At 32.8% G+C, this 27,889-nt stretch overlaps 5 protein-coding genes across 5 annotated transcripts; 3 read left to right on the forward strand and 2 right to left on the reverse strand.

Annotated features, from left to right (window-relative positions):
- Positions 1–252: 252 nt before the first annotated feature.
- Positions 253–1,413, reverse strand: LOC125077748 (splicing factor 3A subunit 2). Its single transcript, XM_047689790.1, has 3 exons — positions 1,127–1,413; positions 749–1,012; positions 253–664 (listed from the first exon to the last, which is right to left on the reverse strand). The coding sequence occupies exons 1-3, from the start codon at positions 1,278–1,280 to the stop codon at positions 297–299; spliced, it is 786 nt and encodes a 261-aa protein (XP_047545746.1). The 5' UTR covers positions 1,281–1,413; the 3' UTR covers positions 253–296.
- A 2,458-nt stretch (positions 1,414–3,871) lies between these two features.
- Positions 3,872–5,365, forward strand: LOC125077628 (40S ribosomal protein S10). Its single transcript, XM_047689609.1, has 4 exons — positions 3,872–3,978; positions 4,166–4,378; positions 4,949–5,192; positions 5,303–5,365. The coding sequence occupies exons 2-4, from the start codon at positions 4,179–4,181 to the stop codon at positions 5,336–5,338; spliced, it is 480 nt and encodes a 159-aa protein (XP_047545565.1). The 5' UTR covers positions 3,872–3,978; positions 4,166–4,178; the 3' UTR covers positions 5,339–5,365.
- An 875-nt stretch (positions 5,366–6,240) lies between these two features.
- Positions 6,241–11,059, reverse strand: LOC125077900 (NADH dehydrogenase [ubiquinone] 1 alpha subcomplex subunit 9, mitochondrial). The gene is made up of 7 exons (XM_047690013.1): positions 10,912–11,059; positions 10,532–10,725; positions 9,852–10,075; positions 9,517–9,720; positions 8,338–8,499; positions 7,899–8,085; positions 6,241–6,536 (listed from the first exon to the last, which is right to left on the reverse strand). Exons 1-7 carry the CDS (start codon positions 10,955–10,957, stop codon positions 6,354–6,356), a joined length of 1,200 nt encoding a protein of 399 aa, XP_047545969.1. The 5' UTR covers positions 10,958–11,059; the 3' UTR covers positions 6,241–6,353.
- A 1,012-nt stretch (positions 11,060–12,071) lies between these two features.
- On the forward strand, positions 12,072–17,906 carry LOC125077905 (synembryn-A). The gene is made up of 8 exons (XM_047690017.1): positions 12,072–12,243; positions 12,315–12,454; positions 12,567–13,035; positions 13,280–13,485; positions 13,648–13,786; positions 14,414–14,657; positions 15,165–15,382; positions 16,423–17,906. Exons 1-8 carry the CDS (start codon positions 12,163–12,165, stop codon positions 16,576–16,578), a joined length of 1,653 nt encoding a protein of 550 aa, XP_047545973.1. The 5' UTR covers positions 12,072–12,162; the 3' UTR covers positions 16,579–17,906.
- Positions 17,907–19,596: 1,690 nt separating this feature from the next.
- Positions 19,597–27,643, forward strand: LOC125077681 (spondin-1-like). Its single transcript, XM_047689685.1, has 15 exons — positions 19,597–19,626; positions 20,662–20,911; positions 21,154–21,386; positions 21,869–22,060; positions 22,144–22,350; positions 22,428–22,694; positions 22,862–23,027; positions 23,173–23,392; positions 23,559–23,771; positions 23,877–23,925; positions 24,898–25,083; positions 25,224–25,374; positions 27,017–27,196; positions 27,303–27,395; positions 27,572–27,643. The coding sequence occupies exons 2-15, from the start codon at positions 20,746–20,748 to the stop codon at positions 27,625–27,627; spliced, it is 2,379 nt and encodes a 792-aa protein (XP_047545641.1). The 5' UTR covers positions 19,597–19,626; positions 20,662–20,745; the 3' UTR covers positions 27,628–27,643.
- Positions 27,644–27,889: the final 246 nt, after the last annotated feature.

Below are 27,889 nucleotides of genomic sequence, written 5' to 3' on the forward strand. Positions count from 1 at the left end.
AAGTTGCGAGGTTCGACTGTAACTACAGTAATATTTACCTTATCAATATTTTTTAAAATTATGTAATTAATAGTGTTTATTATATGGAACTAATTATTATTATAAATTTAATCTAAATTTTATATAATAAATAAAAGACTACAATTTCAAAAAGGCTCTCTAAATCGTAGATTATTGAGTTACATCATAAGAAATAACCTAATAACTTTAAAATATGAATTATCTTAAGGCTTTGAAGGTAAAAAACATGTATACTATATATTTTATTTATTTATGAATATTCATACCTAACTAAATTACATAGATGGAGGGGGTGGGGGTACAGGCAGTAATGGGGGTGGAGGCGGTACACCCATCATTGGGGCTCCGGGTGGTGGAGGCAATCTAATACCATGGTTTTCCCACATCTTCGGAGGAGGTGGAGGCATTCTTAATGGTTCCATTTTAAATGCAAATTGAAGGAAAAACTGTTTTGTGTCCTTGTTCCAATGGGTCCAGAACTTAGAATCATGTTTTTCCACCTCACGGCTAGGCACTTTAAAAGCTATTGTTTCATAAGGCTCAGCAGCAAAAAGAAGATATTGCCACCTACGATCTGGTGGTTCAATTTTCTGCTCATAAGCTGACATAAAACGATGTCTGGGTTGCACACCTTCAGCTATTTCTGAAAAGATTAAAATTAATATTTATTTCTCGTTTAATAATTATATGATACAAAAAATTAAATATGTTAATTAATTGCATGTACCAGGATAATCAACTTGAAATAGCAAACTTTGCTGTCCATTTTCTGGATCTTTTTGCTTAGTTACTCTATAACCAGGCCGACCAATTTTAACAAACTTTTTAGGTTCAATTCTTGGTTTCTCAGGGGCTAACTGTTGTGGAGCTTCCTTAGCTTCCTTGGCAGCTCGACGTGCCAAGTTAGCTTGATGCTTCTTTCCTTGGGTATGAGCCAAGTAACTGCCTTCATTATTGTGGAGTGTTAAACACAATTTACATTCATATGAACCTGAAAAAGAGTAATAAATAATAAATAATTTAGGTTATATGAAAATCAATAATTTCTTTAATCCAATGCGATTAGCATACATTTTAAATAATTTAATCAGCATTAGCAACTTACCCAAATGATTTTTCATAAAATATGGATCTTTATTTAAATCTATAGTCTCCAAAGCTAGTTGCCGAAGTCTTTCGCGTCGATCGCGATTGCTTTCGGACCATGATGCTACACCTCCTCCACCGGTTTTACCGCCAGGGCGGTTTTGGAAATCCATATTGTCTTTCTTGTTTTGTAATGTACACTATGTATTAAAATCTACATTAAATACTTGACATCTGTTAAAGTCTCTGTATCTAAATAATGAAGCAAGGCTTCCGTAATAAGTTTCTTTAATATTTGACGTCTTTGTCAAATGTCAACTAGTCAGTCGCAGTCCAGTCGATAGCAATTGACAATAATAAATTACTTTTTTTCGAAAAGTCAAAGACAATTTATAATATAACTTTGGATATTTAAAAAATATTATAAATAAAAATTAGAGGCCCAACTTAGATATTATGTAAATACATTTTAATTTTATGAGTCTTTATACTAAAAAATGGGACATTCAAACATTATCAGAACAAAAAATACCTTTTTTTTTATGGTATAGGTGGTAAAGGAACGTGATGCTCATTGGATTGAAAGTGACTACCACCGCACATGGACATCTGCAACACCTTGGCTTGCAATGTGTACGCTCTTTTCTTCAAGGTCCCCAAGTCATATTGGTTCGGAGAACTGGTCCCACAGAGTGGTGGTGCGAGGCAGGAAATGCCTAAGAAATCGCTTTGTTGTGGATTTTCGGATATCTAGGTGGTTCGGGTGGAACTTGAAATTTTGACGAGATGTCCGAAGATGAAATTCAGCAGTCGGGATTAATATAAAAAAATCCTCAGAATATTCTCCGTGAAAAATGCTGTAGAAGGTGACAGCAAGAAAGCACATTGGAAAGGGCTTGATCGTCGATAATAATTCGACCCACTCTGCGTTTAATATGGTCAAATGGAAGAATCTGGAATTGGGGAGCACCCCCATGAGGTAAGAGCAGTATTCCATGTGAGGCCGAATTTGCGCCTTGTACAGTTGTCGCTGACGTGAAGTACCGTTTTGTCTTGTTGAGCACACAAAGCTTTTTTGATGCCAATTTGGCTTTACCTTTCAATTGACCGCGGAACTGAACAAGGTTCGAAATAACACATAGGCTGAAAAATTCCGAGCCTGACAAAGAAAACGGTTATTTTTTTTCAAAATTAGCTTTATTTATCAAAATTATTTCCATAAAAAACAATGCAATAATTCCAGCATCATTCTATACCACTTTTGTAAAACGATTTGTCTTTTGCCTCATAATAGGCCTTAGTTTCAGCGATAACGTCTTCATTCGAGAGAAATTTCTTACTGGCGTGTATTTTTTTTAGGTCTCCGAATAGCCAGTAGTCGCCGCGAGCCAAATCTGGCGAATATGGTGGATATGGGAGCAATTCGAAGTTCAATTCAAGTAGTTTTACTATTGTTTTGATTGACTTGTGACACGGTGCGTTATCTTGATGAAACAAAATTTTTTGCTTCGCCATTGCGTACGTTTCTTTGCAAATTTAGCCTCAGACGCTCCAGTAACGCTATATAATATTCACTGTTGATGTTATTTTCCTTCTGACGATAGTCAATGAATGTTTACACCATGCACATCCCAAAATATCGAGGCCATAACCTTTCTAACCGATTGTTGTGTTTTCGGGCGCGTTGGTCGAGGTTCACCAGTTTCTGTCCACTCAGATAACGATCGTTTTGATTCCGGAGTGAAGTGATGGATCCATGTATCATCCATTGTCACATATCGATGTAAAAATTCCGGTTTTTTACGTTTAAACATGGCCAAGCACTGCTCAGAAACATCAACACGTTCTTGTTTTTGGTCAATAGCGAGTAAACGCGGCAGCCATTTTGAACAGAGCCTTCTCATAGTCAAATGCTCATGCAATATAAAGCCAACACGTTCTTTTGATATGTTTACGGTGTCAGCTAACTCACGCAACTTCATTTTTCGATCATTCTATACGATTTTGTGGATTTTTTGATATTTTCTTGTGTTACCGCCTCATTTGGACGTCCACTGCGTTCTGCATCGGTGTCTCTGAGACCACGTTTGAAGTCCGCAAACCAACGATTTTTAACACTTTCCAAGTCATTGCTTCGCCTGAACGCTATATTTTCTCGTCAAGAAGTGGTGTAAAATTAAAATAAGAAATTGTGTTTGATCCATTGTTTTAAAAATAACAAAAGTAGCGTCATTCTTAATAACTCACAAACTAATGAATAGGATATCATAAATTTTAACAGTTGTCCTTTTAAGATTAGTACTAACTGCAAAAGAGGTGGATGAAATAAAACTAGGGCCATATATGTGTTAGGCCCGGGACTTTTCAGCCCATGTAATATTAAGACCAAGTATTCCGGTTAAAGCGCAAACTTGTCTTTTTGGGGTTGAATTGGATTCGGTTTAGCAAGCCCCAGTCCAAAACTTTGTTTAACAAAGAAACTATTTCAAACACAAGTTTGTTCCGATTTTCGTCGACTAATTTTTTCCGATTCCCGAGAAATAAATACACGGCAGTGTAGGTATCTAAAGTGTAAAATAGCTGTATGTAACATACTATATAATAAATGTTATAGATTACTTATTTAAAAATTAATTGAAACCACATAACATAAACTTAAAGCAAAGGTGACGTTGTTTGAATCCTGATATATTATTTTGTTTCGATCTTTGTAATAGTAGCAAATCCAAAAAAATCTGTTGTAGAAAAAAAAAACGTTTTTGAACGACAATATCTGTTAATGTCAATTGTCAAATAATAAATGAAAGAACGTGTTGGCAATCTGTGGTATAACAATTTTAACCTCTTTTCTTTTGTCAAAATAGGCGAAAGGTAGTGTTTTGTTATAAAATCTGAATTTATCCATTCAATCAGTGAAATACAGTAAAAATATTTGTTTTCAAATTAATTAAAATGTTATTTCTGCAGTTAAAATATCAATATTTCACATTATTGTGTATTAGAAAAGTTGAAATACTTAACCTTTTAGTTTATAATATCGAATGTCTCAATGTTTTAGGTAGTGGGTCAAGATGTTGATGCCAAAACAGAATCGCGTTTCGATCTATGAATTCCTCTTCAAAGAGGGTGTTATGGTAGCCAAAAAGGATTACCATGCACCCAAGCATCCGGATCTTGAAAAGATTCCCAACCTTCAAGTTATTAAGGCAATGCAATCATTAAAATCTAGAGGTTATGTGAAGGAACAATTTGCGTGGAGGCATTTCTACTGGTACGTACTGATTGTTACTCTATTATGAATCAATTAATCTATTAATTGCACATATGTGACAGTGGTGTTGTAAAGGAAAATGTTAAATTCTAGAATTTAGTTTACTAAGGATATTGAACTATATTGTTTAATGAATACATATTTCTATGTTCATTCAATGACACCTTATTTAAATTATATTCATTATCAAACATCATTTTCATTGTTGTGGAATTATCGCGATATTAAACGATTTAAGAAACAAACAATTACAGTCAAAGTTTTCTAATTCGTCAAGTTAGCTGCTTAGCCTACCCCTAACTACTGAGAACACGCTGCTAAGCACTCAGAACATGCACTCAAAATATTTGTTATATAAAAAAATATTTAAATTATAAATAAGACATTCTATAATTGTGATTATAACCGTAACATGTTCATAATACAGATGAAAATTATTAAGTGTAACAATTAGCATCAATAAATTTTGTTCATTTGAGTATTATATTGAATCATAGAAACTCCAGATATCTGTTTTACACATTTTAAATGTTTTGTTGTGCCATTACAATCATTGATTCATATTTTTAGGTATCTTACAAATGAAGGTATTGAGTACCTAAGGATCTTCCTCCATCTGCCACCCGAAATTGTACCAGCTACACTTAAGCGCTCAGTGCGTATTGAGACAGTGCGTCGTGGTGCTGTTGGCCGTTCCGATGCCCCAGCACGCTCTGCTGAAGACAGATCCATGTACCGTCGTGCACCTACCACACCTGATGCACCACATGATAAGAAGGCTGATGTTGGCCCTGGCTCTGGCAGAGTTGAATTCGTGAGTATTCACAATTTTAATAAGTTTTTTCCCCACATTGAATTAAAAAATATTTTCAGAAAAATGGGATTCTAAAATATTTAGGGCCTAAAATGTGTTTATTTTTGCAGAGAGGAGGATTTGGACGTGGCAGACCAGCTCCTTAATTAAGCTTAATAAAAAAATTATCTACACTTTGTTGTCTAATTTACAATACCTAGTAATAAATTTAATTTTGCAACATTATTCTCAATTGCAATATTACCTCATAAGTATTATTTAGAAACAGTTGACTTGGTTATCAAAGATGTATTTGAATATAAAGACAAGAGGACTGATTATGCCTATTATGTTATAAAATCATTGATTTTTACTCAAGCAATAAATCCAATTCTGCACATTATCCAGGTTACATGTAGAACAATAGTTTAAATGAGTAATAAATTATATTTTTTGGTAAATGACATTTAGGCGTCTTTTTTTTAAATATTTTTTTATAAAAAATAATTCTTATGTAATGCAATCTGATTTATCGTGAATTACGGTATAGTTTTATCTTATTTAAATCGAAAGTATGCAGCCTATTAATACAAATGATAGTAAATAAACTTATATATATAAAAACATTTACTTCACAAAATTTCCTAGTATTTTTATACTATGATATATATGGTAGCCCATCTGACTGTACTGCCTATGTAATAAGTATATAATATATATATATATCAATTTGTGTACTAACACATATCTATCTAGTCAACTCGTTGCTCACACAATTTCAGTTCAATTTCTACTATCGCAGAACTCTATGTTTACATGTAATGGAAACCAATTATATTTTCGCTCAAATAGACCGCTTGTAATTCGCCGTTAAGAGCGACCGGTATTATCCTCTACTTTGTAACAAAATTGGTACTTAAAACGAAAGTCTTTTTATTTTAACGGTCTATCTACTTTAAAGCTTTTGCGAATCCTGTAAGTTCAAATTCGTGGAAGATTTCCTGGACGTAGAAACTTTCAAGTCATACGTAATTTAAGATCTAGATTTATTGTGATATAAAACAAAATATTTAATAAAACGAAACATAATTTATTCATTTAAGCATTCTACAGAGCTGTATCACATGGTTCAGGTTTAACATGTACAACTTTTGACTGAAATATATATTTTAGCATTTTCTTTTAATATGCTGGTTGAACTTTTGGATTAGGAGGTCTAGGGAACTCTCCAAGTTTGTCAATGTAGTACTGATAGGCACGGTAGGGCTTCAATTCCCATGGAACCTGGTCTTCCATGTTTGTGAGGGTGACTCCAAGATCCTCTAGTGTAGGCATTCCTTTTACAAGAACGTCTGTAGTAGCTTCCTGAATAATAAAGTTAGGCATTACTTATTTTTCAACAACAATAATTTTCATGGTAATGATTGGCTTATAGCTCGGCTTTATTATGCACTACATACATATTGAATATTGTCATTATTTATAATATTACACTATTCCACTTAACGACTTATATTAATTTTACTACCAAAGTTTCGATAACAACTTCGTCCATGATCAAAAGGACTTTTCGAATATCCATAACGAATATTATACATTACTAGCGACCCGCCCCGGCTTCGCACGGGTGCAATGCTGATATTAAATATAATACCGAGTGTCTTACAACGTTCACAGTTTTTCAGTCGTTAGACGATACAATATGTCCCTACGTTTTAAATCTGCAATACCTTCGAAAATATTCATTTTAATGACATGCTGTAAAGGGCCATATTGATCTATATTAAATGCACAATGTATTTAAGATACTTAATTGGATAAGGAATAATTATGTATTGCTTAAAATCGCTTCGTAAATAAGCCATTAGTTCTCGTAAAAAGTAAATAAAGGATAAAAAATAAATAAAAAGGTTATTGTGGGTTATCCCTAAGAGATAGACATATATCATTGCGATTGCGGACATTTTTGAAGACCTTTTTAAGGTGTTCAATACTGTAGCACATTATTTTGATCTATATCGTAGGGTTCTGAGCTACAAGCTAATTGCATGGAATACCGAAATCTAAAGTTTGTTTATCTTTCTTCTTCGATTGGAATAGACTATGATGGTTTAGTTTTTTAAATTATCTCTTTCTCTTGGTAGGTACATAACTTCAGTAAGACTGCTTAACATATAAAATTCTAAATACACAGTACAATGAAGGAAACATTTTAAGCGTGCTCCGTAATTAAAATAGCTCTTTAGAAATTCCACTTGAATTAGAATTTTCAAATATATTAGAACAATCCTAAGACAAAATAATGGATGTAAGACACAGTGACAAATGATGGAACAGCTAATTATTTTGATATATTCAGCAGACAATTAATAATATTAAATCTGATTGGTGACACACAAAGAAATGATTATACTTATATTTGAAATTTTAACCACCATCAAAAAAGGAAGTTATCAATTCGGTTATTTATGAATGTTATTCAGAACTCCTGTCATTTATAAAATAATTTGCAATTGTCTTTTTGTTTAAGGGATGTAAATTGTTTGATCCCATTTAAATTTGAATTTAAAAGTCTTATTTCTTATAGTTTAAAATTCATATTATATTTATTTTATAAAATTTGTTTTGTTGATAATCTTTATCAAGGCAGGGTTAAGGCATTGGGGTTGTTGGGGCACTAAATAGTTTACATATTTTATAATATATGAAAGCATTTCATGTATTTACCTTTTCCAAGCTTTCCCAGTGCAGGTTTCCAAATGGATAGGCAGGTGATATCATGTTAACCACCATAACCTTCAGAGGCAAAAGAGGGTCGTATTTCATGTCCATCAGGCGGAATCCCCAATTCTCATCTTTTCTCATTAGTTGGTAGAACCAGATAACAAGGTCACGTAGTAGATAACGTTTAGGTCTGAAACGACACTCACAAGTAAATCTCATTAACAGATATATGTAGGTATATTATGAATACACTACTTTTTTTTTTCCGAAGAACTATAAAACAAATAAGGATATTTTAATCAAATTGTGGCTGATAATAAAAAAAACAATTACAAACAACTCAACTATTGTACTTAAATGCAGAAATAATTGTTTTTATTCATAATTTATCAGTAGATTTTTTTTAAGCAATTTATGGAAGATTTCCTTTTATTATACCTACCCAACCGCTTGATATGTCAAACATCTGGTGTCAGGGTCGCGGGCAGCATTCAGGATGGCTTGGGCCACATCACCAACATACACTGGTTGCTTAATTGTCGCTTCACCATTCTTATACAGTGACATGATATGGCTATGAATGCGCCAAAGAGAAGCAAAAGCTCTGAAAGTAAAATTAAAAGAGATCATAATTAAAAATTACTTGAATATTATTATATTTCTGATTTATGTGAGAAATGTAAGCTTAACTCATGAGGAACAGGATTGTGACCTTGTGTATATCCCACAAAAATAAAAAATAAATTATATTTCATAACATCTCAACATATTTGATGACCTCCATGATCGAGTAGTGTGTACACCGGTTTCATGGGTACGCTACTCCGAGATCCCGGGTTCGATTCCCGACCGAGAATTAGTTTCGATATAGAAAAAGTTAATTCGTTTTCGATGTTTTATTAGGTCTGGGTGTTTGTAGTACTGTCGTTACTTCTGATTTTCCATATAACAAGTGCTTTAGCTACTTACACTGGGATCAGAGTAATGTATGTGATTTTGTCCAATATTTATTTATTAATTATTATTATATATACTAATATTTCTTTCTAATTATTATTATTGTGTAAAATAATTTGTTTAATTTTATCATTAAGCCAGAAAGGCAAGTGGGCGACTGACACTAAACAATCACATTTGTCTTTAAATGAGGCTCATAATTTAAGTAAGGCCAGATTAAGGGAAATACATCTGTGGTTACTGGTTTATTTTCTAAAAGCGCCAAATTAAATTTCTAAAAACTAAAAATTTTTTGAATTCTGTTCATTATTTATAATTTGCTATATGTACATATGTTTATAAATGATTTTATTCCCACATTAAATTTTGATTGAAACAAACAACATTAAAAAAAAATTCAATTTATTCAGCAAAGAATTCTAGACCTCAGGCCCAGTAAATCTAACTCTGATCGGCACTAAAAGAACAGACAGAAAAAAAAGATAGAAGTTATGACTCTCATGCCTTTAAAATTGAACACAACACACCACCATACTAAGTATTGTAGAATAACTGATGTAATTTTCTAGAGAGGCTTGCCCTATTATCTGTATAATTAATAGCTGTTCCAATTTTATAATGATAAGAAAACTGAGACTAAGTTTAAGTAATTACACTAAATTACCTTAAGAATCTGTCTTCTGAACCATAGATATCAGAAGCTCTAAGAATTGTTGCAGTAGGAAACTCCTCTCTGACAGCACATTCACCCAAGTACTTGCTGATTTTATACATGGATGGTTTCTTCATAACAAGAGGAGTTGGATGTTCCTCAGCATTTAAGTAAGATAAATGGATAAATCTCTCTACCCCCATTTCTCTACTGATTCTGTAATTGTTTAATTGTAAATAAGTATTTGGAAAACAAGGATCTATTATTTAGAAGACTGTTCTTAGTTTTTAAAATGACAAGTCAAAGCAGTAATGTAAATAAATCAAGGATAACTGTTTTGTTATTACCTTGCTAGACGCCTGGCTCCATCAACATGTACATCATTAAACTTAAAGTTTTTAGTCTCATAGTCTCGACCTATAAGGTTAATTACAACATTCGAATAACGGACTGCTTTAGCAATGGATTCGTCATCTTGTAAGTGAAACGGTGTAAACAAAACTTGACCAAGATCACCACAAACTTTCAATCTTGCCGCATCATAGAAGTCACCTCTATAAGGCAATATCATCTGCAATTTAACAATTACTTTTATTGCTTATTTAATTTCTACATATTATTTATAAAAGGTTTAGTATGGTTTTGAGAGTCATAGAGTGATTTCTATTGGGTATTTGGACAATATTATTTATAGCAATAATCAATTTTCAAATTTTCATTACCATTTGTATTCTATTTTAAAGAAAGATAAAGTATAGTATATATTTTTACAGTGGAGACTATACAGAAATTAATGATATTCCCCATTTAACAGACACATAAAATTTTTATGACGTAAACAGAGTACAATTTCAATTTTCCCTCAATTTTCCAGAACTCCCAGCTGTTCTGACTTTTCTTTGACTTTTCCCTGACCTTCCAGCATGAAGAAAATGCACCCTAAATGTGTGCTTTTTTTGAAGTAATGATATAGTAATAAGAAATGAAAAATGTTGTTTAAATATTATTGGGTTATACAGCCACTGACCTGGGTACCTGTTTTGCCAAGCTTGTTGCAAACATACCGCCCAACAAACCCTGTACAGCCAAACACAGTCGCCACAACTCCATTGAAGCTACTACGACCACCAGTTCCTCTCTTGTAAGCGGCCAAATTGAGTTTTCCTTCACTGCTATACTGCGCAGACTTGATGTAAACAATACTCATGTATCCATTTTTAGCTGGTAATTGGGTAAAATTATAAACGAAATTAAGTTCTATATGTTACTGATTATATTTGAATGATTACAAATAGATAATTTATTTTTGTTGTCTAGAAAAATATGTCAAATATAAGCTGAGAATTATGTAAGAGCTTTATATTTTTTATTATTATAGAAAAATATATGATAGTTAAGTAAACTTACGTATAATTTTAGTTGCCAAATGGCCTGTTAGGGTTACTGGAGCCATTTTCAGGCCTTTCTGAATTACCTTAATATGATAAGACCTGAAACCTGGTCTTCTCTGATTCCGAAATATGTAATTCTGTGTAGTTTCATTTAAAAGTCAAATTTTTATGTCACTGTCAAAAATTGAGTGACCTAATGTAGATTATAAATTTAAGCATCGAATTGCATATCTTTCTAAAAACCATGTATAAAATCAATTTCAGAAGTTATAAAAAAATTCAAACAAAAATTATATCAGAATAATATTATCATAATAGTTTGTAGAGTTTATTGAAAAACTTTATTTTTAATAGTACATATGCGGATAGAATACTAATTAAAAAATAAATTTATTTAGTTCAGACATACCCCCCTAAATAATACAAATCCCCTTTAACCTTAGGCAGAACATATGTTTCGTGCATCGTGCCGCCCCCAGCGGACTCCTATATAGTATACCTACTGTCTAATGTGTTTAATCTGAAGCTATCATGAATTATGCGTTTATAAATAAAATTTTCAATGTATAGAAACATAATTTACGTTAGCTAGTAGTTAATTTTATTCTAAAATTGTTTAAATAGTGTGATAGTTAGTGGTTACCATAGGCTACAGACATTAGCACTGTAATAAATATTAACCATACCATTCGCCAATGCGTTAACAACTTTGGAATAGTTGGAACAATACTAGATATCTGAAGTTACTCTCATTCATTTTTCAAACTGGAACTCAAAAATGTTAAGTACTGCTGCTTGACGGTAGAATATATAATGAGGTGGTTGTATCTACGTAGACAGACTTGCACAAAAGTTTTATCACCACGTAAAATAATTTATTATTACTATAGGAAGTTTGCCTATCCTTCTCCAATTCAATTCCAAGCTGTCTTACTCTACCGAATATTATCACGATACTTTAAATTATCAAGTTACAAACAAGTGTTAACAGTGCTATTTATTTTAATACATTTTAAGGCACACTTTTTATTTATAGACACATGCCCTTACCTACCTCAACAGTAAACTATGGAGAATTATTAGTTCTGTCTTATTCTGAAATTGTCAATATTCAGGGGACTGGTATGTCATGTCAATTGTCAATTGTCATATTTATCATTTGTAATTAAAATTGCTCTCTGTTTTCATTTGAACCAAGTAAAATTATAATCAACCTCGAGTTTAACTAAATTTAATAAATAACAAACGGTATTATTATACTATAATTATGAACGAAGACGAAATAACTGTTTTAGGTGGTAATAATTTCAGTGAAATCATCCAAATACTAGAGAATTTTTTAAAAGTTGTAAGTTTTTAATGCTGTAATTTTTTAGTTGTTATTAATTTAAGATTTTAAATATTTCAATGTATTTTCAGAATGACAACGTGTTTTCGTTTCCTTTCCTATTGACGAATAATAGACGTGTTTCGTTATGGGCGGCATTATTTCAACATCTTCAATCAAAATCTTCAGAAAGTATTCATGTTCTGTGCTTAACTACAATAAGACTTTTAAGGTAAATTTTAAAATTGTAATATTTAAAAATTTGATCGGTTTATAAATATTTATTTAATACAATTGATTAGTTGTAATCAGCATGTAAAAAGTTTATTTTAATTCCAATTCAGCCGAGATAAAACTGAACTTGAAAGTTTGATCTGCGAAAAATGGATTATAACATTAATAGAAAAGGCAGGCTTGTTCAATTTTGTTGATCCTGAGGATACAATGGATGTTGATATGCCTATGAAGGAAGTGGTAGTTGAGGCACTGAAATGCTTGTGCAACATAGCTTTCAACAGTGAAGTAGCTCGGGCATTGTGTGCCCACACTAGCATAGCCCAGGGGCTAGTGGCAAGACTGCGCTCCTATAAAGAAATATCTTTTAAAGATGAGATAATGCTTTTTGATATGAAATTGCTTTTCATCTTGACAGCCTTAAGACAAGACATAAAGGCTAAAATAAAAAATGATTTACATGGAATGGATTACTTAATAAGTTGTTTGAATGAGCTTGTTGTCGAAGCAACGGAGCCTCAAATGGAGGTTGCTGGAGTGTGTGATGTTATTGAGGGGTCCCATAACTGTTTTTTACAGGTAATTTTTTTTACTTAATAACAAATTTGAGTAATAAAATATACATTTTCAATAAGTGGTAGCTATAGAATTAAATACAATTATGTTATGATGATTCAAATGTGATTGTAAAAGCTTCCTTGAATATAAATGTATTTCGTTTTTGAATGCCGTTCAAATATATTTTAATTAAGTTTGTAATTAATAATTTTTAACTTCATTTTGAGGGATAACTGCTATAATATTTGATATTATATTTTAATAGGAGAACCAACAAGCAATAATGTGTGAAATATTGAAGACACAGTTCAACCTTATGTTGCATTCTGGTTCTGAGGAGCCAGTGAGTGAGGCAGATGAGGGAATGTACCTAAGATTAATGCCAGCATTAACCACATTACTATATGCTCATGTACCAACACAAGATAAGTTGATGGAGCTACACAGTAACATTGCTAACTTGTTAACCAGGTTAGTAATGTAATCATAGTATATAATCTTTTACTTTAATAACATTGAATATTAATAATTACACTGGACATTATTACTTACTATTAATAATAAACTTTCATACTTAGTATTATTTATGTATCTCATGCATAATGTAAGTGATAAGTTATTATTGTTTTCTAGTGTTCCACCAGTTTTCTATCAGTATTTGACACCGGAGTTGAATGATGGAGAAACAGCACAAAATATATATGATGGCAGAAACATGGATGCTTTACAAGCCTTGCTCCAGCTTCTGCAATATAGACTCTCAATAACAACTGTAAGAATTTTTAAAGAAACATATAATTTGTTACTAAATGATCAGTAATTATAGACTATTTTTTTTATTACCAACAAACACAATGTGAATCTTCTTTGTTTTAAACAATTGAGGTTAGTAATCACAGAAATATGTTATAAGAAGAGCTACCTGACTTGCACAAAAAAGTTAATATTCTCATCCATCTGGCATTTTGATGTTCTAATTTATACATTTTCAAATACAATGCATAATAACCACATAACAATCTTGGTATATTGCGGGTAAGAATTAATAAAAGGGGGGGGAGAAGGTTGAGGTGATATTACATAAAGTTCTTTTACAAAGGCGATATTTGAAGGATATATTTTTGGATTAACCTTAACAAAGAATTTTGAGAGTCATGTATAAATAAAATTTCAAATATAACAAATATTTATATCCATCCTGTGATCCTATTGAACATGGTAAACAGTACAAAAACTTGGCAGGTATTTTTAATACGGGGAGTGTAATACAAGTCAGGTGGACTTGTATTTGTATTCAGGAGATTTTTTTAGAGTAAAGCTGCAAAATGACTTCAATTGTCATATATATCATTTTTCCTTATCAAATGGTATATCCATAAAAACTGTTATATTGTTTCAGAGTACAAAAAATCAATATGAAAACCTGTCTCCAATTTTGACCGTTTTGAACAAAAGCTCCCGCGGTTGTCGAGCTCAACGCAAGTATTTAAGGCAGGTTGTGCTGCCACCGTTACGAGATGTCTCAAGACCACCTGAGAAGGGACACACACTTCGTAATCAGCTGTGCAGGCTTCTTACTACCCCTGTAACATCTGTTCGAGATCTGGTCGCCGAGTTTCTATTCATTCTATGCAAAGAAAAAGGTGAGCGTGTTATTTATGTATTCAGTTTATTATATAAAGAGCCGAGTATCGATGGGATATACCATCGGAAACATTAAAGTTAAAATTTTCAGAAATGACGAACTTCCATAAAATCCTTTCTTTCATCCCCTTATGGAATGGATTTTCAAAAACACTAAAGACTGCATTTTTTTGATTCCTCAACACCGATTCCATTTTGGTAACATGAAAATTGCTAATGTATAAACCATCATTCTATGTTTACCACCTTAGGTCATGAATTTAGAAAAAGTTCTAACACATCTCATTAAATCCTTAAGCCTTAATACTGATATCCATATGACGAATTTCCATACAAACTTGCTTTGCTTGATAACTGTCTGGTTTCGACCAAGACTTATATTATTGAGACAGCACTTCTCACATATACTCATTAGGAGATATTAATCTCCTGTGCAGATGGCAGTCTTTGATATTCGATCAGGAGAAGTATTCTACTACATATAACAATATATGTACTTTTTTTAGTGGGTCGTATGGTCAAGTATACCGGATTCGGTAACGCGGCCGGTCACTTAGCACAAAAGGGCTTGATGGGCAGCAGCCGCGGTCCCGTGCTATACTCTTCCAGCAGTGAAGACTCCGACACTGAGGAGTATTTGGAAGCGCAACCTCGCATCGATCCAGTCGTGGGGTGCACGAGACCTCCCCGGTCGAATCCGTTCGAGGGCATGACCGATGAGCAGGTTAATAATATTTTGTTTGATTCAGTTCTTTTTTAATTATATGGGATTCGAGAAAATAGAATACCGATGGTCATTAATCATCTCTGCCTAAAAAAAATAACGGAAAAGAAATATTATCCATTCAACCAGTGGAACTAAGATGTTATGTCTCTTGTTATTACACTGGCTCATTCAAATATTTTTCACAAATAAAAATCATTGCTGTTAACAAAAGATTAACTAAACGATTTGCAAAGCAAAGTATTGCCACCTTCTGGATAGTTTTATAGGAAATTTTGGGATGGCATAAATATTAAATATTACTACCTATATTGTTACAATGTATATTGTTATGGTTAAGGAATATAGTAGACCATTTGTATAGTGTAGTGACTGTGGTGCTTACTTTTCTACCATAGTGTATTTTCGATGTTTATATCAGCCTAGTAAAAACGGCAGCTGACCTTATTCGACTAAATGCGTCAGTAGATCGCTTATGGTATTTTCAATTGGCAAGTAATTTCTTTCTGTTAGTCTAAGGCAGCCGTTATAATTCACAGTAAAAGCAATTTCAAATTTCACATGCGTCATTTTTATGTTAGTGATGTTCTCGTGGGAAAAGCAATTTAATTAATGAATGGGTAGCGGATATTTGCGTCAATTTCCTATCTTTTTGTACAATTCAATAATAATATATCATTGTAGTAGTCAAACCTCACAAACGCTAACCGCAAGATTTCTTTGGATTTACGGTTGACAAGTGTAAACTTATACATGAAATCAATTCCAATGTTTATGTTTCTGTATAAAAAACCTATAGTACTATTACTAGTTATTAGGCATAAGGCGTCCTTAGAGTCCCAAACTTGCTTTATACTGAATTTCACCAAATTCGGTTCGGTGGTTTGGCCGTGAAGAGCATCCGACAGACAGATAGACCTACAGACATTACAGTAAAGATAAATTACAATCTATATTGAAATATTTGAAAAATATAGATTGTTTTTAATTGTTACTATTCATAAATTTTCCAAATATTAAATGACGTCGATAACTTTTAGAAAGAATACGAGGCGATGAAGCTGGTGAACCTGTTCGACAAGATGCTGTCGGAGGGCGCGGTGAAGCCGGCGCGCATCGGGCCCGACGGCCGCCCGCAGCCCATCGACCACGTGCTGGAGATCCGCGACCGCCCGCCCAACCGCCCGCAGTCCTAACTGCCTCCGCTACGCCGGGCCCTCTCCGCCGACACGTCCCAGCTCAGACATCCCCCATATACGTATACCCCATATATTATCTACGATCCTATTCAAATCTAGCCATTGGTCGTATCCGTACGCGCACGCGCGACTTGTCTGTGTGATTGGCGTCTGGTGTGACCGCGCGGTTAGTATGTATTCGTCTCGTTGCAGTTCAGCAAAAGAAAAGCATAGAAAACTAATGTAACGAGTTCGATATTATAAGCTTTTTTGATCAAGGATATTAATAAACGGTAACGTGTCCTCTAATTTGAAAGATACCGCCTTTAAATACGTTACCCTTGTTTAGAAGTAGGTCATACTACGTTGATTTATCGTCAGTGTTAATAATTTACGATATGTGTTCTTCTCGTTTACTAGTATTATCAGCGTCAAAATTAAGACATACTTTTATATTCGTAACAGATTATTCAATCAAATTTCCTGAATTTACAATGGATATCAATGTAACGCTTTCATACTACTTTATCCTTGAAAAGGCGTCCGTGAGCCATCTGTCGGTAGATATGAGGTAGTAGTTTTACGTGGCTACGTCTGCCACGCTACGAGCTGGACGCTACGCACTAGACCAGCTACGAGCTGGAGCTGAATCGACCTTTACACTTTCAGCATTGTAGAAGTCATGTTTCATTATAATTGTAACGGCCCGACTTTAGGAAAATGTCGTTGTGTGACAATTTATAAAAAATGAGTAAACTATTTAATTGACAGGATTTTAGTAATCTATAAAGATGATATGACATAATTGTAGTGTGTTGAGTACATACCGAATTTGTATTGATGTTAATTTGTAAGTTGTTGTGATTGTAATGTTATTTTTTATTCAACACAGACGAAACAATGTGTAAAAGTTTCACTTCATCCATTATATATTTCATACTGAGCAATCGTGTTAGTATAACGTACAAACTTTTTTGTCGATCTTCCAATCGTTTTAATTATATTTCAGTGATAAATATATATCAATATTCAAAGAGACCAGTTAATGTCTCTTCATTGTCTATGACACAAAAATACATTTCAATATAGTTAATGCTATTTCTTTTTCATATATTTTTTTTCATGTATATTATGTAATATATATTATATACTTATAAATTGACGGGCTGTTTTTCAATAATTCTTTATTAATTATAGCAAAATAAATATTAAGATTTTAAAAGATCTTCGCATCGCATAGTGTAGTCGCTGTTTGGTGTTTGTCTTTATGCACTTTAAAATAGGATAGGCCAAAGTTATATATTATTTATAAGATTTTCTAGTTTTGACTAGTCACTATGATTATTTAATTATATAATTAGATTTTCTTGCAGAGTATATGCATTGTTTATTATATAAATAAATTTGTAACTTTTAAATATCACTAGATTTTGATCTAGAACTACTAATATTAGTCGAATTACGAAACTAGATAATATTTTCAAAAACGTTTTATCCAATTTAGATGTATCTTTTTATATCTCTTAAATTTAGAAATAAGAACTAGTTAAGTATTTGCTAAAACAAAAAGTTTAGTAAAATTTTAGTAATTTTTGATTATTAAATGTCTTTCTAAGCTTTAAGTATTTTAAAATAAATATTTAAATTAACTAAAAATGGTTGTTTTTATTTACAATACCTCAGAGTTTTATAAACTTTATTATATTTATACATGTATTATATATGTACAGTTACATGTATGTTGTATGAACATGTTTATGTAGAAAATATATTTATTTTACTCACATTTATTCTATAATAGTTCAAACTGTATAGTAATAGTTGTTTAAGCTCTCACTGCTTTGTGAATCACATGTCTTTTATTCAAAGATCTCTGGAAAGTTGCTTTCTTAGAGATAAGATCTGCTTTTGTACATATAATTAATTTTAATTTTGTCTATTACGATTGTCTATATGGGTATTTTAATTTTACTCTTGGGGTACAAAAATCAGTATGGAAATGAGTGTTTGTTAATGCAAATTTAGTGCGACCATTAGTATTACACGGTAGGTACGGTGTCCCTTCGTAGTCGACTTACCGGCGTTTGATTGCCAAATCTGAGGCAGCCGGCTCGATGTGAAAAAGCAATTATGTCTGTGCAGAACGATAATACGAGTGATAAGACGACGACAACGCGTGTTTCCAACAGGACGGCGCTACATTCCACACAGCAGATGCCACTATGATCATTCTGCGTGAAAAATTTAAGTGTATGGTTATCTCACAAAGATGTGACGTGGATTGGCCACCATGATCGTGCGATTTGACCCCGTTAGTCTTTTTATTGTGGGGTTTCCGAAGTCTAGTCAATAAGACGCAAACGACCGACGCCCTTAAAGTCAATATATACCAGTCCTTTGTTAAAAAATCAGCAGGATATATGCGATAATCATCGAATATAATACCACTCTGATTCGTGTAGCCGCATTTAAATGACGGACGAATGATTACTTTCAAGTAAAAAATAATTACATTAATCCCTCACACAACTTTTTAATTTCAATATTGATCCGTCATTATTGAAAAAATCCTTTAATATTTTCTCGTTAAGTCACAGGAAGCATTATTTGGTTAATACTTTTTCTCGTATAGGTAAGTTGAAAAAAGTTGAATGAAAAAGTTATTTCTTTAAATGAATAAAACTTTAACCACGCATTGAACGCAAAACGAATTAAGTTAAAAATCAGAGAATGTTTGTGTTTGAAAACACCATTTTTACTATAACTTTCATTTATTTTTTACCCCGATTTTGTCTTACAATTGTTTAAGTATTCAATAATGTTACGTATTAAATGTACGTGTTAATCCACCCTTAGCATTCAAGATTCGTTCATACATTCGCATCTCACAGTTCAGCCCCGCAACTCGCGAAGGGCGGGCGGCTTTACGTGCGTGTGCCTTTTAACACAAATAAATCGCGATGAATTATTTAATATAACTGAATAAAATTCAACATTATAGCAATTTAACTAAAATAAAATTAAAGATGAATGCAAATATTATTAATTTGTGAACTAAATAAGTAGGTTAGTGACCTTTCTTTGTTTAGGCTAGCGTTTCGACCCTTTGTTTGTTAAGTAGGATTACATACTTATTAAATTTCAATATGTTATACAGTCGTGTCAAGAGGGATTTAGAATGATGTACGGGGATTGCTTTATTTTTTAAAATAAAATAAATATCTATATAAATAATTATTTATTTGTGTTTTGGTTGGATGTTTATTTTTTCTTATATAATAATGTTGTCTTTGAATATACATATATTAATAGATATTTTTTTCACTTTTTTATTTGCAAAATAAAATATCGTTAATAAAATCACCCGTTAAAAGTGTATCTAAAATAATACAATATAATATGATTGTTCCCTTGCTAGGCTAAATAGTCCTCCCTTTGAGAAGAAGGTTTGGAGCTTATTATGACTACTATAAGTGTACCTAGTAATTTTATTAATTGTATAGCAATATTTTATCTGTTTTATTAAATATTCAATCGTAAAGTTTTTAGTATTTAGTACTATCGACTAACTATTCTTCGTGTCTCCGTGCGTATTAACTTTTCCCCGATTTTTCTCAATGTTTTTAATTTAGATTCGTTTCAGTCAAAGAAATCAGAAAATTAATAACATCAGTTTTTAATATCTATGTTTTCTGTTAATTGGTTTTTAGCCTTTATAGTGTACGAAATACTAAAACCATTTTGATTGTATTCTGACAAAATGATTAAGATTTAAATCTGTTTAATTATAAACATTTGATATTAATGTTTCTAAGGAAATAACCCAAACTTGCAGTATCAAATTACTTAAACATGACGATAATATTTACAAAAAATATATATATTAATTAAACATGCAACAACAATTTTCTATAAGGCTAAAGAAATTCTCTAAAAGCATTAGTTACCAATTTCCATGACTGAATAGAAACTGACAACTACAAAATAAATTTAATTTATACTTAATAGTCTAAATTAAATAGGATATTTGCAGTCGGCAACATTGAGATTTAGAATTCATCTGAAACTTAGTTAATAGTAAGTTAAATATTTTGTTTTCAGATTTCTAAATTCAAAAAACTTTTTAGTGCTCAACCTCTAGACCCACCGGGCAGTTCGTTCTGTCATTTAGTTAGTAGATTCAACATGCTTCTGCTATTTGTAATATGTATGATGGGAGAGACATTTGCTTCGAATGCTACATTGAAACCATGCGAACAAGCGCCCCCCCACGCGCAGCCTGCAGACTCACTGTACAAGTTAGGCGTAGCTGGCGATCCTGATTTATTCTTACCAGGAGAACTTTATACGGGTACGATCATGATTGTAATGATAAATAAAATATAGAATAATATAAATACCTCTATAAACTTATATAAAGCAATTAATCATTAACCTAATGGTGTATATGGAAATACCTTAGTATTTCTATTTGTGATTTGTTAAAACAAATAAAAAAGTACCTGTTAATTAAATTGCTGCTTGTTGTAAATAATGATTGTATGTAGTACTGCATTAATGTAATATATTAATTAATAATATAAATTTATTTAGTGTCTCTGCAAGGCGTAGATAGCGGTAAAGGTCCTACGCCTTTCGTGGGCTTTATGATATGGGCCGAAGTTGTGGAAGACTCGCAAAATGATAGTACAAATGGTACCAATAGTAGCAAAGTAAACAGTTTGTCATTTGGAGCGTTTCAAGCTTTTGATGCGCAGACTAAATCATTTGAAGAATGTAATCCAGCGGTCGACAACGCGACGGCACATCCAAAAACCGAAGTTCAAGTAAGCAAGGACAACTTGTTATTTTTTAAATTACTAAGTTAAGTTTGCCCATTGTTTTAATACGTAAATCTTAACCTCAAAGTCCGGGCCAGCATCTCAAATTTTATTCTGCTTAATTTGTTTTTATAATTTATCTCGTGCGCGGCGGTGATGGAAAGCAGCGTGAGTTTGTATCTAATATCCTATATGTACCTATAAATATCTATATCTGTCCTACCGAACTGCATTGGAAGAGCGTGGTGGTAAAATGTTAATTGTTTTTTATATGTGTTAGAATCATTTAAATAGTTTATATTATAGTATAAAGTATTACATAAAAGTGAAACAAAAACCATACATTTTAATATTTCGTAGCGTGACTCGAAATAATGGATTTGCATCTAGATGGTCATGATTGCCAATAATTTAGCTATATTTATTTAAAAGATTTTTAGTGAGGTAGGTATATTTTATTGAAAGCAAATCGTTGATTTTGCTAATAGGTGATTTGGAGCGCACCATCTATCGTATCTGAGTCGTGCGTGCGATTGTGTGCTCGAGCCTCTCATGCAGAAGGATCTAAAACTTCCATATTGGCAAGGAAGATTTGTCCTGCTCCAACAGGATCCGCAAGTCTCAGCCGTCAGCCGCCAATCATTGAGCCTTGTTGTGCATGTGATGAGGCTAAATATGAAGTAAGCATGACTATTAAGGATCTATTTCTGTCGGCTTTGATTAAATTTGACAAATTATTGGTCATTGACATTTTTATTTTCAGATTACATTTGAAGGTCTTTGGAGTCGTAACACTCATCCACGTGAGTTTCCTCCGGAGAGTGCGCGTGCCCATTTCGGTGACGTCATTGGTGCATCTCATACGGCACAGTACCGAGTGTGGCAGGAAGGTAGAGTTGCAAGTACTGGTGTGCGACGTTTAGCTGACGATGGTACTACTATCGCGCTTGAGAAAGAACTTAAGGCTGAAGTGAGAAATAATTATTCCTTACGTTGTAATATATTCCTATTGTATAATTGAATATTTACTTTATAATATTGTTTCAGAGTGATCACATTCGCACGATAATTAAAGCTCGCGGAATTTCATGGCAGCAAGTTGCAAGTGGTGGTATTCCCACTACTTTTGCAGTATTTCGAGTGGACGCTAAGCACCATCTTATTTCTTTGGCTGCAAAATTAGCACCATCTCCAGACTGGATTGTCGGCATTTCGGCTTTAGAACTGTGTAATGCAAACTGCACTTGGCGAAGATCAGCTACTCTACCACTTTATCCATACGACGCTGGAACTGATAACGGAATCAATTATACGGTAATTTCTCATAAAAAGACAATATTTATCGACGTAAATAAGCTCAGCTTAAACATATCGTATATATCGTATGCATTTAGCAAATGCTTTTCTTCAGTAAACGCTCGTTATAAAATGAAATAAGTATACTAATACTTTATTAATTAATTATTATTATTTATTAATAGTCTCGTCGTAGTCCAACAATCCCACCCACTCCAGTAAGAGCTATTCGACCCGATTGGCCTCGCGATGCGCGATCTCCTTTCTTTAGTTCTACTGGCGAGATGCGTCCATTTGCTCGACTCAGATTAACCAGGTTACGACTTTACGAAAAAAGCTGTGAAGTTGTAGGTATTTATGAAGATTATTTTACATATTTTAAGCCTAATTATTGAAAAATGTTCTTCATTGTTCTTTTCTTGAATTAATACACTAAAAAATTATATATATTTCAACAATGCACAAGAATATTTACCTTCTAGTATATTTATATTAGAATCCGGTGGTCTGCAATCTACCGACGGCGTAGTGAGTGGTCCAGGTGGCTCATGCGCCACTCACGCGTGGGGCCTATGGGGGCCCTGCAGTGTGACTTGCGGGTCAGGACAGGCCGCTCGTCAGCGACACTACATGTATCCTGCACGTGCTAGAGCCGACGCATGTCGGGCTTCCCTCACTGACTATCGCACTTGTCACGGACCGAGGTTGCATTGCAGGTCTGATTTTTTTTTTGTTAATTTTGTTGCAGCAAGTTTGTTGTAAAAAATAAATTCTTCAAGTAAACTTTACTTCAAAATTCAAAATAACTGGTTATTGAATGTATTCACACTTCTCGTTTAATTCGTAGGTATAATATACGAAATAACTTTTATCCTTAAACAGAGTGAAGTCAGATTACGAGCCAGAAGCGGCAGAAACGACGGGTCCATGTGCAATGTCGGCGTGGTGCGAGTGGTCCCCGTGCGTGGGCTGCGGTGTGCGCGCGCGTACCCGGCACTACCTGGTACCGCGCGCGCACAAGCGCTGCAGCGTCGGCTTTCGCGCCCGCGCTGTTATGAGCCAGGCCATGCCGTGCGAAGCGGGACCTTGTTTCAAGTTAGTGCACTGGGTTTTGAACAATAATGTAAACATTTATAAACCAGTTCTGTTTTGTAATCTATAATTATCGACATGAAAATGATTTATTATTTTCCGTTACAGACCTACTGGAGATTTAGCGAATGCTACAAACTACGATTGGTTTTTTGTAGTGAGTATTTAAATGTATAAATATAATTTTAAAGATCAAAAACATCCAGCAAACGTTTCTTGGCCTAGTATTCTTCATTGATGTAGGTACATACATGTACATAATATATATTAAAATAGTATTTTTATTTTTTTACTTTATTAGGGAAACAAACAGTACAAGTCATTCTTAAAGCTAAAGCATAAAAATTAGCACATATACCAGTAAAGTTATATAATATATATCAAATGTAATGCCGATCGGATAAACTGCTGCATCCTACAGTGCCCGAAGTATCAACTACACGCCCTTCACGATAACTCTTTGAGACTTACTAATACAAAACAGATAAAAAAAGGAAAATCATTGTCTGAGGTATGAGACCGTTGGCAGAAAATTTATACTAATATTATAAATGTGGAAGTGACTTTGTCTGTTACGCTTTCACGACTAAACCACTGAAACGAATTTGTTGAAGTTTTGCATGAAGCAAGCTCGAACGCCAAGGAAGTCCATTTTTTATGCATAAAATAAAAATACATGACCTAAATGAACTTTGCTTGACATAAATTAACATACATGAATTGACGCGATATCATTGGCCTAAATCTCAAATAATTTATCTGATAAATAATATATATATTTTGAGATTCGTGAAATGTTACCCTTTTAAATGATGACTTATTTGCTGTCGGGACTTTGAAAGGAAAATTAAAATGTATAAGAGTAGTGATAGGGAATGGGTTTATATTATATCTAAAGGTATATTAATCAAGAACTATCTGTAGGTCAAAATATAGCAGAGTTATGTATGTATATCGTGCATTATATAGATATTATATAGGATTATCTAGGATTTGTTTATCTTTACTAGTTCTTTGATTAGAATTGGTTTTTATCCACAGCTTTGGTATCTTTGATAATATAGGTATATGTAAAAAAGGCATATTATACTTTTATCAGGAATTGGTAGCAAAACATTTTTGTTTTTAGGATAATCCGCGATCTGATTGTCCCATAACCGCATGGGGTGGATGGTCACCGTGTTCGGCGCGTTGCGGGCGCGGACGTAGAATTCGCACACGTCTCTATGTATCTCGTGACTCGCGGGTGCAGAAACAACTAACGAAAAGGCTACTACAAGATTGGAATATTCGATTCGCCGAATTACAGAACATTGTAAGCCAGATGTTTTTTTTTTAAATCCCAGTAATAAAATAATAAAGAAAAACAATTAGGTTAAACTAGTGGGAGGGTTTAACCTACTACTACGGCACTGCCTAATAAGAATATTAATGTTTAATTTATCATTGCAATAGGAGCTCCCGTTTGAGAATATAACAAGTGATGATCCAAAAGTAGACTCACTGGTGCAGGAACATTTAGATCGTTGTCAGTTCACAATGACTCAACAAGAAGCGCTCTGCGACGGAGAAGACAGTACCTGCGAGAATGAGACCATTTCAGAAGGTTTTTATTTTAAATCTAATATTTATACATTTATTAGTCAATCTACTAACTACTACTAGGAACTACTAAAAGGAACTTAAAGATAAAGATAATATGTTAGAAAATATGTACAAAGTATATGGAGACATATATTAAATATGAACATAGTACAGATACATACAGTATTTCAGACTAAATATTGTGCATCGGCTAACATCATATTTAAGAATATGACCGACCGCATCGAGGCTCTATATAATGCAGATTTGCACTTACCAAATGGTTTTTTGAAATTCAATGAATAAGTAAAAATGGCGAGGGGATATATCAAATTAGTATAATACAATCCTAGTCGTAAATGACTTACTTAATTACTACCCCGTACGTATCGCTTGACTATTGTTGATCTTAGAAACGCCATTGATGTTGACTTATTGTTTTGTGATAAAGTGTTTTTAGGACCAGTATTTAATTACTATAAATACTTGCCATTTATAATGAAGTCTAATTAAAAAATAAATGGCACTAAATTGTATAATGAAGTCTAATTAAAAAATAAATGGCACTAAATTGTCCTTAAAGGTTAGTAATTTTTTTTTGTAGAATTTACATATCACACAAAAGTTGGATTAGATGTTTTGACGACAAAATTTAAAAATATAATTACTCAAATCTTAAGCACCGTAAAATTCGACATTCGATTTTAATATTTTACTAATAGTTTTTATTTTTTATATATTAACTGTGTGTATATCCAGTATTCTATAATTGAACAAAAATAATCGAAATAAAACCCACTGAAAATATATACGGAATAAACAATGTAATAGCCTCACGATGTTTTATATCGATTGGCTTGATTATAGCAGTGGTTACGCGCATCGAGCTTAAAAATAGCAAAAATTGACAAGCGGCAATTGGAATAAGCGCTCTTAAGTCTGTTCAGTGGGAGGTCACGGCCGCTCCTTTCAAGCTAATCGTCAATCTTTTCGGCCGTCATCGCTGTTGCTTTATATATTTTTTCATTTTTTGTATTTCACATGTTTTTATTTAGCTTCTTTTGAAGCTGAGTTATACATTGAAATATTTAAAGAAACATTCGGTTTCGGAACCAACCCATGGTTAATATCAGATGAGAATTAATTTAACTTTTGTAATTATATAAATTACTAAGTAAGATTTTATTACTAGTAATTTTCTTTAGAAATTAGATTATTTTTCTTCTTAGATTTTGAAGAGATGATAGTAGATTTTATTTTGTGAGAGAAAGCTTGTAAACGTAGTCGCAGAAGTTGGAAGTTTCCTATGCGGGCCTTTTAAAGTAAACAATAGAATATAATTATATACGAGAGTTGAAATTGATATTAGAGATTTATATACCTCTAAAATTTCTTCTTCAATATCTAGCACATTAGTTTTTGAAGATACCGACGTATCAAAGCCTGTAATTTTAATAACCTTTTGTCCAAATTACAATCGTATCCTTGTTCAGTTTAATGAAAATAGTGTTACCGAAATATATTTAATTCGATCTGATAGTAGTACTTTACTATAAATAACTAATTTGAAATATTATGGCTAACTAATTATTATATCAGTATTCATCAAATCTGCAGTAGCAAAGCAAAAATCAATTTAATAATGGCTAAAAATATATTTGCAGACGTGTGCAAGTTGCCTGTATCGGTGGGTCCGTGTCGGGGCTACGAAGAGCGCTGGTTTTATGAAGCGTCTCGTGGTGCGTGCGAACCATTTGGTTATACAGGGTGTGGAGGAAATGCTAATAATTTTAAAAGCAGAGAGAATTGTCAAAGGGCTTGTGTAATCCAAAACGAAACCACAGGTAATACACATTTCGAAAGTAAGTAAACGTATCTATTGAAGCTACTAAGTTCCGATGAAAGTAAACTAGTACATGTTGTAATAAAGGGAATTTAATTCGCTAATAGTAACGTCATCACTTTTGGAAACGATTACGAAGAGAGTGAAAGCAACTCCTTCAACTGAAGACAACGAAGTGATGCTGAATGATTCTCCAGCTGGTGAGCTTAATTTTAACTAAATTCAATTTAAATAATTTTATTTACAGTCATTGATATTTGAAATTAAACAAAATACAAAATAGTTGATTTTACATTTATTTTACAAATGTAGTGATTGTTTATAGTACCTATTGTCAACGTGAGTGTTATAATGAATTGTTTTATTTTTTATTAAGTATCCAGCAGAACTATTCTGCAACATCAAACTCGAAACTCAACACCGAACTTGTAGATGAATATCGTCTAATGGAAATCGAATCTTACAACTGCATTCCACTATTAATAAAAACGAATCTGTAAATAATTTGTTGACACAATATGAATTAATTTTATACATTATACACATACAATACGCTGATTTTTTCAAAGCAACCTAGTGATATATATATTTTTTTTATAATTTTAATCTTAGTTAAGCTGTTTTCCTATACGATAAAAGCGATTGTTGATATTTTGTTTATAAGTACACTTATAGAACAAAGACTCCTCTTATT

The sequence above is a fragment of the Vanessa atalanta genome, chromosome 4 (assembly GCF_905147765.1).
Source record: "Vanessa atalanta chromosome 4, ilVanAtal1.2, whole genome shotgun sequence".
NCBI lineage: Eukaryota > Metazoa > Arthropoda > Insecta > Lepidoptera > Nymphalidae > Vanessa > Vanessa atalanta.